This window comes from Chiroxiphia lanceolata, chromosome 3, assembly GCF_009829145.1.
Source record: "Chiroxiphia lanceolata isolate bChiLan1 chromosome 3, bChiLan1.pri, whole genome shotgun sequence".
NCBI lineage: Eukaryota > Metazoa > Chordata > Aves > Passeriformes > Pipridae > Chiroxiphia > Chiroxiphia lanceolata.
Genome location: NC_045639.1, coordinates 70846049 through 70860886, shown reverse-complemented (window position 1 = coordinate 70860886; position 14838 = coordinate 70846049). Strand labels below are relative to the sequence as shown.

At 39.3% G+C, this 14838-nt stretch overlaps 1 protein-coding gene across 1 annotated transcript in view; it reads left to right on the top strand.

The window, feature by feature from the left end:
* Window positions 1-13842, top strand: part of AFG1L (AFG1 like ATPase) — a 64490-nt gene extending 50648 nt beyond the window's left edge. The window contains 3 exon segments of the mRNA XM_032682606.1: window positions 5889-6029; window positions 7721-7834; window positions 8580-13842. Coding sequence (XP_032538497.1) covers window positions 5889-6029; window positions 7721-7834; window positions 8580-8711 — 387 coding nt within the window. The 3' untranslated portion in view covers window positions 8712-13842.
* Window positions 13843-14838: the final 996 nt, after the last annotated feature.

The following is a 14838-nucleotide window of genomic DNA, read 5'->3' as shown; positions in this document are numbered from 1 at the left end:
AACGCAGCAAATAATTGGCAAACAGTTCTTGTTAGGTTGTTGTTCCATTGCAATAGGCACGCTCTGCAGACCAGGAGGAAGATGTAGTTCCTGACTTGAATAGCTTGCACTTCAAAAGGAAAGATGTAACTAAGCTTTAAATAAAAAGAAAAAAAAAGCAAAGAAAAAAGTCACAATTTTCAAAGGCAACAAGTGAAATGCAAGTGTCTGTCTGTAAGTCAACTGAATATCTCCCCTAGATGATGACATAACTCAGCTGCATTTGCAGTTTAATGATTCTGAATCATTTTGAGGGAATTACCTTCATTAAAACCTGCTAAATTTATCCACTGTATAATTTGGTGTCATGTTTAGGATTGTAGGATTGTCAAGTGTAGTTGTAAATAAACATACCATGGGTGGCACTATTTTCAGTAACCTTTTAGAAGCATAGTTTTCCTTGGTTTAGGATCTTAGGTTTATTCCCAGCCAGAGATCAGCTTTTGCAGCTTAAGCTCTGGACTCAGAGCCTGTCATTTATTAGCTACATTTGCTTTAGAAATGTAATCAGTTTCTATACCCCAAAAAAAGTTGTCTTGTGTAACTCACAAGTATGTGTTATAAAAGAAACTCAAGAAACTTATTTCAGGTGGAAATATTGTAACACAGTAATATTTTTAGCCGAACTTCCTTTCTGCTTTATATTTTATGTGTATCAGAGCTTAATTTTTAGAAAGCACTCCCTTCAGTGAAAGCTGCATAAACCTTGAGGGTTTAGATCCTGTACTTTATAGATCAGGGAATACCCAAATAAAAGCTGATTGTAGTTTGAAGGGTTGCCTTTTTAATTCAATGTTTTGTATCTTGAATTCCCAAGTGTACTACTTTCTCTTTTTTTTAAAGGTTTGTTGACCATGGTTTTGAAATCTTAACAGTAAGTGTCAATATTTAAATAGATATATTAATTTTTTAAGCCTTCTGTTTTGGAGACCATTTCACTGACAAATGCCATACTTTGGAGTTGGAACTGGAAATTTGGCAGTGGAAATTTGGGAGCAGAAACACGCCTTTTGCGGTTCTTTCACTTTGCAGCCAGCTTTGAGCAGCTGATAGGTAGGTCTTTGAGACATCTCACTTTTTGTAGGGTCAGTATGGATATCTGTCACTGTTCTAAGCTCTTCTAAGGCAGGAGTGGTTGCGCTGAATGATGACTGAACATAGGAGCAAGCATCTTCTTAATCAGAAGAGCAAAGCTCTGAAACAGCTTTCCAGTATGAGAAATGTGACTAAAAACTTGTGGTGTAAGGTCAAGCAAAATTAGTTTCTGCCAGTATAGTAAGAAGTATAGTAAGGAGCTATACTCAATCCAGAAAATACCTTCAACCCCAGGGTTTACAGATCTCAGATTCTTGCTCTACTGGTTGAACTAGATGATATTTAAGTATCTTCCAACCCAAACTGGTCTATGGTTCTATGATTTGCACTGCCATCAGTATCTTTAAATTTTTTAACCCAGTTAGCCACGCTCTATCTTCCCATTTTTGTTTAAACTTCAGCATGCTGCTGCTGCATTACAGATCATGCCTCAGGTTTTTCTGTTCCTTTCTTGGAATTATGGTCTTGAAATGTTATCCAAGTAGTATTTCTCTGTTTTATCAGCCTCAGTAATGATTGTATGTGGCTCCTTTGGAAACAACAGAGCTCTATATTTTTTTGTTTATGCTTAATGTCTAATTTGTAAATATTATCTGGTCTTAAATTGTGTGTTGGTTTTAGTAATTTTTTGGTTGTTGGAGTGTCTGCAGTAAATTATAGTTATTGTCAATTACAACTCTTCAGGATGTTACTGGAACTGGCCCTGGAATATCTTCCAACATCAACAAAACCCATTTTATCTTGAGATGAAATATCTTTTTCTAACATATCTTAAGCATTCTGTATTCTTCAGACAATCTTTGAAAGATGATATACTGTGTCAGTGATGAGTCAACAAAGAAGAAAGATGCTTTATGCTATAATTTAATGAACTACATAATAGAAACAGGAGACTACTAACTTTTAAAACAGCCCACAGAGGGCTCCAAATAATAAACATCCTACTTGAACAGAGATGATGGCAGCTGAAAATGCATTAAGTAGACAGAGAAAAAAAAACAAATGAAGGTGAGAACTCAGTCAAGTAGGCTGAAGTGGAGGAAACACACTGTCAGGAGCATAGCCCATGATAGTGCTAATGTGTTTTGCATTAGTGCGATGCCTATAGAATACTGACTCCTGGCATCAGAGTTAATGACAAAAATCCACAACAGTTTTACTGTATCTACACATGCAGGAACAATAATATCATAAGAAAAGTTCTTACCTGTTCATGTTTCCAGGTTTTTAAAATAATATTGTAGCATGTGAAAGAACTGGTAACAAATGGTGACAGTTATTACATAAATGTTTTATTGTTCTGAAGTTGAGTTTTGATGAACAGTTGATGAAACAAAAGAGATCAGATAGTACCAGAAACATACACCAAATTGAGTTATTTTTAGAATGTTGTTCAGAGGATGAGATTAATCAGGCTAAACTTTTAGTAAGAGGATTATATATATATGTATCAATATTAGGAGGATTTGTGGCTTCATTAGCAACTTCAGAGGAAGAAGTACCTTCATATGCTACTGACTAAAATAATATACTTTCTGTGACTGGATGAAATTCATAAAATAAATTTCAGCCCTGGAGGGTTATAGAGGGGACAGTGCTATGTGTCTCAAATCATTTGCCACTAGTCTTGTCACCTAGTCTAAGCCCGTGTTGTTGGCAGTCAGGACCCAGCCTATGCTGCAAGGTGAAGAAAAAAGGCCTGAAGGCAGTACAGTAAAGGGAAGAGCTTTTAACTGCTGAAACAACAGAAATCTGCTCCTCAGTGGAGTTTCTGTATATGGACTGTACATCCAGAACCCCTGGCAGTGGCGTAATCTGGTCTTGAACCCATTTCCTTTGTCTCTCTTTCCTATGTGGCACTGACTTGGTATGTGCATGCTTGTGCCAGCGTCGTGCCAGTTCTGGGGGGTGGCAGGCCAGTGAGAACGTGAGTTGAGACGCTGTCAGGGGGTCTTTGCATCATGGTTTCATGAATTTGGAGCATTTTGAGTTAGCTGGTGAGTTTAGAAGAGTTTTGAAGCAATTACAGGCAGCATGGAGGTTAGGCCAATAACAAGGTTAGAGGAATATGAAAAGGACTCTAAACTGTCCCCAGAGCATTTGCAAATTTGCTGGTGGTTCCTTCTTTTTACGGTAAGTAGAGTAAGGCAGAAGAAAATTAAAGGACTTCCCAAGATGAGAGTAAGTCATGTTGGGAACAAGATTAAAAGCTTTGTCTTTCATCCCCAGGGTTATGCCTCTAAACTCCAAAAGCAGAGAGTTTTAGAACTTGTCTATGTAAAGAACTACAGCTGATGCCAGCTGAGCCATATGTAATATCAGAATAGCTGACTTAGCATTTCAGTTGCATCTCATCAGACTTGAATCTTGGCAGGGAGGTACCAAACTTACTCTGTTAAAATACTCATATAGCTGCTAGGCTCAGATCTTTTTAAGCATAAGATTTCGGAGTCTCTAAAGGCATGTTTCTGCCAACACTTACAGAATGTTATCACTTAGTACTGGGGTGGGTGTTTCAGAAATTCTTGTTACAGCTTGAAATGATCTGCCTTTTATGTCCTTAATTAGAGGAATTCTTGAATTGCCTGCTTTTTGCACTGCTGAAGCAGGTTGAATTCTTGTTTGATTGTGATAAAGATGTATATCATAACCTTCTATGAACTGTGATTTTATGTCTGTATGAAAAGCAATATAAGTATTCTATCTTCCATTCTTCCCATTTGAATTGCATTAGCCTTATTTTTGTCCTCCACCTATTTCCTCCCTCCAGCTCCTCAGGTTTTTCATTTTCCTGTTTGGATATCCACCAAGGTGCCCACCAAGTTCTTAGAAGCATAGCTGAGCAGTTGGGCACTTCAGTTTGCCTATTTTGCAAAAGGTTGAACCCCTTCATTTTTATTTATATATTTATTTATTTTAGGAATTGGCTTTCAGTATTTTATACTTTGTATTTGAGATGAGGAGGGTGTATTCATATGGTTTGGGTGAGAAAGTACATCACACTGGGGCAGGACAGAGTAATTCCATGGGGTTTTGGATTTCAGCAGAAGAGCGCTTGGGCTCTTCGTGTGAGAAAAGAATGAACTAGCATAGCAGTGATGTCTGTAATTTCTTACCTAAAGGGAGACATGAGAAATTCTTTCTTTTCTCAGGTACAATGAGATCACTGCTGTTCTCTCTCACAGGTACTCATCACACAGGCATATTTGATCTCTGTACTTAACAATACTCCAGTCCTAAGTATGGAATAAAAATTACTGTTACCTGAACTACTTGCTTACCACTAATCTTAAATCTCCAGCAGTATCCTGGTGGTGTTGCTTTTAGTGGGGGACTGAAATGGAGGGAGAAAATGAGCACTAAATACAATTTTGAGGAGAGGATATAGCATGTACTGCTCTTAAACATTGCTAGAAACACTTAAACGTTTTTGTGATAATTCTTTTCCTTAGATTTTACAGTGAAGTTGTGTGGTTGGAAATGGGAAAGCAGGGTGATTCAAGAGACTGCAAGTGGGAGAACTGGCTGAGCGTCAGAGGCTTTAATACCTGCCTGGGGGGTTAGCTTATTCCCATTAATTTTCAGAATAATTTCTGGAATGCCATCAGGGTTTCACTCCCTTGTGCTTTTGTAGAGACCATTTCTACAAGTTTTTTATTCTAGCACCTAAACAAAAGCTAAAGTTGGACAGCCATTAATAATTGCTTAAAATAACTTCTTGCAGAAGGGTTCTAGTAGAGAAGTTACACGTGGCCTACAGCAGATTTGTCAAACAATTTCAGTTAGAGAAAATATTTTTTATTTACTGGTTTATAATGTTAGCAGTATTGCAGTGCCTTATACTGTTGGTAACAGCACATTTCATTAGCTGGGAAGGGAGCCATGACATTATCACGCAAAACGCTGCCAATCTTGGTCTCTGGAGTAGTTGCATCCAAGCTGCTGAAGTATTCACGCAACTAAAACTGATGAAATGAGTTCAGGAGTATGAAGTTTAATAGCTCAAGATAAAGTACTGCCTGTGGTACTGATAGGATAGTTCTTGCAGAATCATGAAATGAAAAGGTAATTTTAAATTAATGTCCCTGAATGAGCTACTACTGTTTGTACATATCTTCTGTTGATGGTTTAGATACAGAAAGAGAAACTAATAAGTTCTTATTGAATATTTTTATTTGATCATTACAAGAGAAACCATGAACAAAGGAACTGCTGCAAAATTGTATTTTTGTCTGTTTCCTCTTGCTTTCGGTACTTAGAATATACAATTTTTATTCAGTCTGGGTTAGTCTTGGGTGAACTAAATGTAGGTCTACTTAGGATTTAGTAACTAGTCTATGTGTTTGCATTTAAAAATCTTGCTGCTGGAAAGCATCCTACTACCTGTTCAAATTATGTATGCTTTAGGTTGAAATCACAGCTTAACTATGTCTTTTCTTCCATGGATTACAGTTTATAGTGATTAGTTTATTTGAGATTGTCAGACAGAGATCATAATGTTGTCAGGGTGCAGAAGAGCCATATTTTTAACTCTGAAACACTTGATGTAAAGCCAACAGTATGAATGAGCAGCCATATGTACCTATGTCCCTCAGTGGCAAACACAAGCTTTCCTGAAATGAGATACAAAGAAACAAAAGTAAGAATGTGATCTCAGGACTTTACAGCTCTCTTCTGTAATTGTAGTACATCAAGATTCAGTGTTTATGTGTTCTATTGTGGGTTTCCATTTCTTATGGTTTGTTTTGTTTCAGCCTCTTGGAGCCAGTGACTATTTGGAAATATCAAAGCATTTTGACACAGTGTTCGTTCGTGACATACCACTTCTTACAATAGCGAAAAGGACACAAGCTCGTCGTTTCATTACTCTTATTGATACCTTTTATGAGCATAAGGTGAGAACCAAACCTTTCCTATATGTATAGGAATAATACTGGGAGTCCTCAAACCTGACTGTTACAATTGGTTTGAAGTAAGGCTTTCTGTAGTAATGATTTGGAAAACATAGGCAGAATGAACTAGCACTGCAAAGAAACATCGTTCCAGCTTCAGCAAAAAAAAAAAAATAAAAGGCCCCATTGCAATAATGGCAAATAAAGCAGGGTGGGTTTTTTTTGTTTTCTGAGAGTATTAAGCATAAATATAAACCTGAGCTCATTTGCCTTTCTTGAATGGGGATATTATTTCTTTCCTAACTTGGGAAAACAACAGAAGCCATGTCATTTTAATAATGAAAGATTGTGCTGTGAACTGTGCTGGAGTCAATTTAAGTTTTTTAGATTTTAATCTGTATGGGCAGTTGGTCAGGAATCGGCGCCTTCCTGATCAGGAAGGAGGAGTTAATAGCACAGTTACAATGTAAAGGAAACAGTTACTGTAGGCTTTACACCAGGTTGCAAAATTGCTCATGGAATAGTAATGATAAATGCAGAACTTTATGTGGATTTATAGAGGTTTCAATCATGGAATAAAAATCAGCACAACTAAAACAAAGGAAAGCTCCTGTTTTAGGTGATATTTTTAAAAGTAATGCAAGATATTAAACCCTGGTTTATGCATTATTATATTTGCACACATTTAAATATTTATGCGGCCAGGAAATATTGATTGAGGTTGGTTTTTTCAAGAATGTTCTGGCATTGGTTGCTGATCTGAAAGGCGCCAATTCAGCAAGGTATTGAACTCAGTGTATGAGTAGTCTTATTCAAATCAGCCAGATTCTTTATGCTTTATGATTTGGAAATGGACAGTTTCTAAGAGGATATGCTAGTATTAAACTAATGTGTTAGAAATAGGGGGGTGGTTCGCTCTATCCATGTGCTGTAATTAAGACTTGCAAGCAGTCACTTTCTATTACTTCCTCCACAGGAAAAACACAAGTGTTAAACTCCCATCAAAAGTAGTTGCTTGGGAAAAATATCCAAGAGAGTATTTGTGGATACCTGTCCACAATGCAAACATTTTGCCTTCATGCTCTCAACAAGAGTCTCCTTCTGTAGTGCTATTTCAGTCTGTCTTCCTTGCAGCCCCCCAGAGATACCACATCTCACTGCACATTGTATCTCCTCCCAGCAGACATGAAAAAACAGCATCATTATTGTAACTAGCAAATAACTTTTACTGGAATAGCACAGATGAAAGAAAGAAAGAAAGACTTCACTCAGCCTTCTGGGAAATTTGCAATTTAAACATTCTTTAAATGGAAATACATGTGCAGCGCACCTCCCTACTGGGAGGAATGTAACTATAGGCATTGGTTACTACATAGCTGTTATATTGTAGAAAGTAAACTTTATCATTAACTCATTGCCTATAGCAGATATTCTGAGTATTTAATAGCACAGTTGTTTGTTCTCTGCGTAAAAGTTACATGAATTGTTACTGAGGAAAAGATCCTGTAAGTTTAATATTCCAAATTACTTAAGTCAGGTAAATCTGTAACAGCAGTGCTAATAAGAGAAAGGAAAAATACCTGGGAAAAACCCCCAAGGACATAATTTGTAGTTTGCTTTCCACAGATCATGTATTTTATCCCTTTTCTGTAAATCCCAAGTGTTGATATTTTTGCCTGTTTTCCTCCTCTCAGGTGCGTATTATCTGTTCTGCAGTGACTCCTCTCGAAAGCTTGTTCCTGGCAGAACACAGCAGTGGTCAGCAAGAGGACAACAGAGTGTTGATGGATGATTTGGACTTGAGCCAGGTACATGATATTAACATCATCTCCCTTTTGTAACAAAATTTAGTTTCAAAATAAATTCATAATTACAGCAGCATTTTAGGAAGAGGAACCAAGAAAACATTTAACAGGTGATTTGCTGCTTTTTCTGCAGTGTATCTGTTGCTCTGATAATTACATGTTGTGCTATTTATTCATAGTAAAAGAAAATGTCACAATATACAGAACCATTTTGTGTAAGTTTTAGGGTAATTTCGAATGTTAATCGTTGTATCTGTTCAGTCATGTATAAAAATACTGATTTAAGTTTAGCTCCTACATTTAAAATACAGAAATAAAAGGTGGTCTGTTCTACCTCTTCCTAGATTATCTAGAACAGCCTTACAAGTCCTCACAGACATTACTAATTTGCATGTTGGTTATTCTGTTTTTCTTTTTCCCTAGAGCCTAGCTATTGTTAATGAATTATTAAATAATTTGTTTAAATCAGTATGCAATTAGTCAACAAAAAAAAGGGAAAACAGATGGTTAACATGTCATCGTGTCGTTTTAAAACCCAGTTATTCTTTTTGCCATGTTCCTTCAGAGGATTACCTAGCTAAAATAGGTTCTTTAATTTTGGACGTTAATTTTAATTTTTTGGTGCTATGCCGCTGTCTTGTTTTGTCAAAGCCTGTAAAGCACAGATCCTTAGGAGTTATACAGGATGCACTTCGGTACAGCCTTGTCTCTCACAGTTCTGTGGTACTGTTTTTCTGTATTTATGTAGGATTCTGCCAAAGGACTCTCCATGTTTACAGGAGAAGAGGAAGTCTTTGCCTTTCAGCGTACTCTGTCGCGGCTTACAGAGATGCAAACTGAACAGTACTGGAAAGATGGGGACAGAAGCAAAAAAACATAATTAAAAGTTGAATGAAATCACCAAGAAGTAAAAGTACAGCATTGGAAAGATTTTTAGCACAACTGAAATAATAATTGCACTTTATCATCTGGACCATGTTTTCTTTCATCAATTGTCTTTCAAGTTTAAGGCACAATGACTTAGCTATTTTTTTGTACCACCAGTGTGTGGACATGTGAAATTTGGCCTTCATTTGCTCTTCTTCAAGCCTGGCTGGATGGCCTGGCCCAGAGAGTGATGGTGAATGGAGTTGCATCCAGCTGGTGGCTGGTCACCAGTGGAGTTTCCCAGGGTTCAGTACTGGGGCCAGCCCTGTTTAATATCTTTATCCATGATATGGAAAAAGGGATTGAGTGCACCCTCACTAAATTCACAGAGGATGCCAAGTTGGGTGGGAGTGTTGATCTGCTGGAGGGTGGGAAGGCTCTGCAGAGCAATCAGGACAGGACAGGCTGGATCAGGCCTGGGCCAAGGCCAATTGTATGAGACTCAATAAGGCTAAGTGCTGGGTCCTGCCCTTGTCTCCCAACAACTCCCTGCAGTGCTACTGGCTGAGGGAAGAGTGACTGAAAAGCTCATCAGTGAAAAAGGGCCTGGGGATGCTGGTCAACAGCGGCTGAACATGAGCCAGCAGTGTGCCCAGGGGGCCAAGAAGGTCAATGGCATTCTGGCCTGTCTCAGGAATAGTGTGGCCAGCATGACAAGGGCAGCAATTGTCCCCCTGTATTGGGTACTGGTGAGGCTGCGCCTCAAATCCTGTGTTCAGTTCTGGGCCCCTCACTACAGGAAGGTCCTTGAGGTGCTGGAGTGAGTCCAAAGAGCAACAAAGCTGGTAAAGGGTCTGCAGCACAAGTCCTATGAGGAGTGGCTGAGGGAGCTGCGGGTGTTTAGCCTGGAGAAAAGGAGGCTCAGGGGAGACCTTAGCACTCTTTAAACTGCCTGAAAGGAAGTTGTAGCCAGGTGGGGGTGGGTCTCTTCTCCCAGGCAGCTGGCAACAGGACGAGAGGACATAGCCTCAAGCAGCACCAGGGGAGGTTCAGGTTGGACATCATGAAGAGTTTCTTCACTGCAAGGGTTGTCCAGCATCAGAACAGGATGCCCAGGAAGGTGGTGGAGTCACCTGCTAGAATCCTGGAACTCCTCTGTAGTGTGTTATGTTTTGGGTTTTTTTTCTGTTTTCTGAGTCTAGCCATCTGCTTGCTTTCAGGCTCTAGGAGTTTTTTGTAATCAGACTGTTGCTCAGTCTGGTTCATTCAAGACTAATGGTTTGAACCAAGAGAGAACCCTGAGGAGGAGCTTGAAGGTACTTGAAACTGCACAGGATTAAGATTTAAGTGATTGATGGGAAAAGAGACTATGATAAGTCAGGGTATGCTGTAACATAAATGCCAGTTAATACTCTTTCTAAATTTTGTGGTTCTTGCAAGTCTGGATATGCTGCCTCTACACCAGTGACATATCTGTACCCTGAATTTTCTCAGGCTTCATCTATACCAAACCTTCCACCGCTGCTAATACACCTGCCCTGATCTGGGGAGAGTAGTACACAGTACTACTGAAGCAATTCATCATATTACAATAGGAGTGTGTTTTATGGAAAAGGTGGGATAGTAACTGATACCTCAAGACACATCATCCATCCTTGTGCTTGTAGTTGAAAATTTTATATTTTAGTTAAAAATGCAATGGTGTCATTCTTGATTTTAATCTCACTGAAACAAAACATGACATTGTGTGTATTCACTTACAGTGTATTTTTATAAACAGTCATTTTAAGGGCGTATTTAGAAATTTTGAGTAGGAAAAAAATGTAGATGGACTGAAAAGATTGCCTTCATCTCTTAGGGAGGAGATATGTAACACACTGCCCCCCAAAGTTGAGGGGTTTTCTTGGATTTTGCAACATGACCTATGACCTTTTTCTATCTGTTACCAAACATTTTTTGTTGCCTTTGTTAAGCCTGATCAAATTGTTTCAGTCATAGCCCCCACCACAATTACAGAAAGCTTTTAAAAGGACCTTCTGGGCAGCAGGGAGGGCTGGAGAGTCCTGTGCACTTGCCTGTCTTATGGAGCCACATACTCAAGTCTGGTTTTCTGTTCTGATCCCTTCTGTTGGTCCTGGAATTTACTTATACTGGCTATACCTGTTCTTCAAATAATGTTTAAAGCCTATATTTATAGTTTGCAACTCATGCAATTATGTTATTATTCCCAGAAGAGTGACTACCACAGAGAATTTTAATGCATATTTATGAAAACTTTATGAAAGAGAATACGTTGCTTATACTTGAAAGTATACAAATAATTTGTGTATGTTTTCAGAGATTTGGATTAAGTTTCTCAACAGAGGGACTATAGAGATTCATGCATGTGTGTCTGTATATACAAACACATATGTATATTTAATTTATATGTATATATATAAATCTAGATAAGACTAATATATATAATTTAAGTGTGTGTGCTTCTATATTTATACATGACAGTCTGTACTTATCAGCCTGGGTCTGTGCTGATAACTTGCCTGAAGCTTCAGCCTTGACTTTTTTCCAGTAGCATTCAAATGCCTCTTGCCTTCTCTGAACCAGAGTGTGTTGTGGGAAAATGGGAGATGGTGGTAGATACCCTAAAGCACTTTGCATCTGGATATTTATTTATATTCTTTTAAAAACTGTTTATGTGTTTAGCTTGTATGTCCTCCTCTGTCATGTGGTACAGGGGAAGTGCATAATCTTGCAGAACACAGGTGAGATGTTTGGGATGTGTGAGCGAAGAGGTCCTGGCAGGTTCTGCATTCCCAGAGAGACTGTTTTGGGACAGGGAAGTGAAGTATTTTTCCACAGTCTGTGTGGGTGGTGACTGACTTCCTTTAACCAGGGAATCCCTGTTCGTGTTCAAACTGTTGCTGCTTTGCCAATTGTTATTTGAGGCTTTCCTGCAATCTGAGTGCACACCCCGAACTCGGATGCCCCAGGTTTTTGGAAGCTCCTAAATGCAGTGGGACTGATGTATCATTGAAAGCCTCTGAGGATATAGGTGAGCTCCATCGAACCACAGGAGGAAAGTTCCCAAAAGCCTCCAGAGCCAGTGCTGCTTCCAGGGCATATTGCTAAATAAAACCACAGTGCAGTCTTTCCTTGGCCAGCAAGGAAGCCACCTGTTAGGAGTCACCGGTAGGTACCATCAGTAATCAAGGAGAAGAAATGGGGAAGATTCAGGAAGTGTTTTAGGGCTGAAAACAAGAAAAGCTGCTTAAATCACTGTGCAGTATTTGTGCTTGCACTGCAGAGGGTGGATTGCCACTTTTGGGTCAGGCCCGTAAGGAGACAGGTTTGTCAGCCAGCCCAGATGCCGGGGTGGAGATTCACCCAGGAACCGCAGAAGAAGCACATTTATGTCCGTCTACCTCCCCAAAGAAAGTGAGGCCCTATTTGCTTATTTTATGATGCTGCTAATGATGCTGTAGTGTGTGTAATGTTCTTTCTATTGCTGAGTTGGGGGCACTGCTTCTGAGGTCAGACAACTTCATGCAATTGGCACTGGCCAGAATCTTGCACTGGGGCACCGTGAACAACGCTGGGTATGTCCTGCCCAGGGTGCTGGGTCACCTGTGCTGTCCTGTGCCCTGCTGCCTGGCCTGCTCCTAGCTGCTATGAGACAGCAGTGGTCCAGGACTTTTTATTCCTACATTAAGATGGTGTATTTGCCAAAATGAAAACAGTAAGATGCCTGTGAGTAAATTATGCACACTCCATAACGGCCTTAAAAATTGCTGGACGCTTCTATCCCAAGTTCAAGTTCTGCCTTTTTAGATTTTCCTTAACTTGCAAATTCACGTAATCTCAAATCTAAAACAAGTTTTTATTTCCTTTAGTTACTCAGCAAACGAGTTATTTTTAAAGGTCTTTTCAAGTAACTTTTAATATTGATGTGCTATGATATTTTGCTGTCACAGGAGGTAAAATACTTGGGATTATGGACCATGTGAAACATTTCATGTTGGTTTCTAAAAGTCACGTCCTGGCTGAGAATCTCTTAACTAACTTCTTTCAAATACTCGATTGACAAAGGAATGTTCACAATGCCCAAAAATTTAACTTTTTTTGTTTTTTAAATAAATAATGCAGTTCTGTCTTTCAGAGTTACTGGTTTTCAGTATTTGTTTTTGCACAGATTGAGGGAACAATTGCAGTATTTTGGGTAGAACAAGACAGCCTTCCAAAGGCTTTGGAGGGACTGAAGATCTTTTGGATGGATGGATGGATGGATGGATGGATTGAAGCATGTTTTGCTGTGGCTGGTTTCTGATCTGAAAAGGAAAACCGTTAGTGACTTTTTTTTGAGTAAAGTTGTTCATGATGACACTACAGCTGGATAGCTGTCACCTGTTTTTCAGCAATCTAAACACGAAAAGGAACAACTGACCAGGTTTCAAACAATGCTCAGCACGGTCACCAACCCTCTAACAAGGAGGAAGAACAGTCTCTCCATCAAGACCTGGCTAACAGGATCAAGATTCATGATTTTAATTTCTGCAGTTGCCTGGATCTCGATACGCCTGGTGCCTCAGTTTCCCTGTTGATAAAATAGGAATGATGTTACTTTCTTATTTGCTAACTCTGGAGTGCTGCCAGGCTTCCCTCATTAATATTCTAAGATGCTTGCTCAGACTCTGGGAGGAAAATACTTCAGTAAAGTATGTAAATAGTGCAAAAAAATAATTTAGCTACTCAAAGTGGATTAGTCTCCTTGTTTGGGTTACAGAATTAATGCCATCAACTAAACACCATGTGCCTCTTTGTAGTGATGGTTTTTTTAAAATAATGCATCTATTTTAAGAGTCTATTTAAAGAAAAAATATTTGGATTTGTGAATAAAACCCTAAACCATTTGTATAGATTTTCTTTTAGTTGTAATGACAAATTTCCTATATGATTCATTACAAGCTTAGCTCCTATATTTGTGAAATACAGTAGCTTTGCAAATTCTGTTGGGATTTTCCTTGTATACTGAGCTTTTTTTTAAAAATATGTCATTTTGAATCTAATATATAACAAACTGAACACTGTCAAATCCTTCTGTTATTTGAGAATAACTTATGTTGTAAATAAAAAAAATAATAAATCCAGATTTTATAAACATTTCACTTATTCATGCACCTTTTAAGGTATGAGTTCTGGATAGGCAGACACACTGTTAGAATCATAGAATGTTAAGGGGTTGGAAGGAACCTTAAAGATCATCTAGTGCCAACTCCTGCCATGGGCAGGGACCCTCCCCCTGGACCAGGTTGCTCATGGCCTTATCCAGCCTGGGTTTGAAAAGCCCCACCCAACCTGTCCAGGAACACTGCCAGGGAAGGGGCATCCACAGCTCCTCTGGGCAACCTGTTCCAGTGCCTCACCACCTTCACAGTAAAAAATTTCTTCCTATTATCCATTCTAAACCCATCCTCCTTTAGTTTAAAGCCATTCCCCCTTGTCTCGTCACTATGTGCCCTTGTGAAAAGTCCCTCTCCAGCTCTCTTGCAGCCCCCTTTAGGTCCTGGAAGGCTGCCAAAGGCCTCCCTGGAGCCTTCTCTTCTCCAGGCTGAAAAGCTCCCGCTCTCTCAGCCTGTCTTCAGAGGAGAGGTGCTCCAGCCCCTGATCATCATTACTTGGTGTGATGTTTTTTCCTAAATCTCTGTATTCAAGGGGCAAACCCAGACAGTGTCTGGGCACTTTGGTTGCCTGTACAAGCTGTAGCACCGTATGCCATTGCCCTACACATGGCTCAGCTTTTGGCAGGTATATCCAGAGCTTGTCAGAAACGTCCTCCTCCAGAAGCAGTTTAGACTTGTCCACCTCAGTTACTGCTGCAGGCAGCCCTAATTTTTGGGTTTAGAACCCATTTTTTCTACCTCTGACTTTTCTCCAGCAACTTGAGGGTGAGATGATCTACCTGTTTGCAACCCACAATTAAAGTGCTCTTTTTTTCCTGTTAATCTGGGATTCTTACTGTTCAAGGTCTGTATTTGCTATCAGCTAGTTAGTTCTGTGCTTAGTTGTTACGGGTTTTGTGCAGTTTGGAAAATTGCCCCTGGGAAGCAGTTAGTTAACATGGAGGCAAGCAGAGGTGTCCCCAC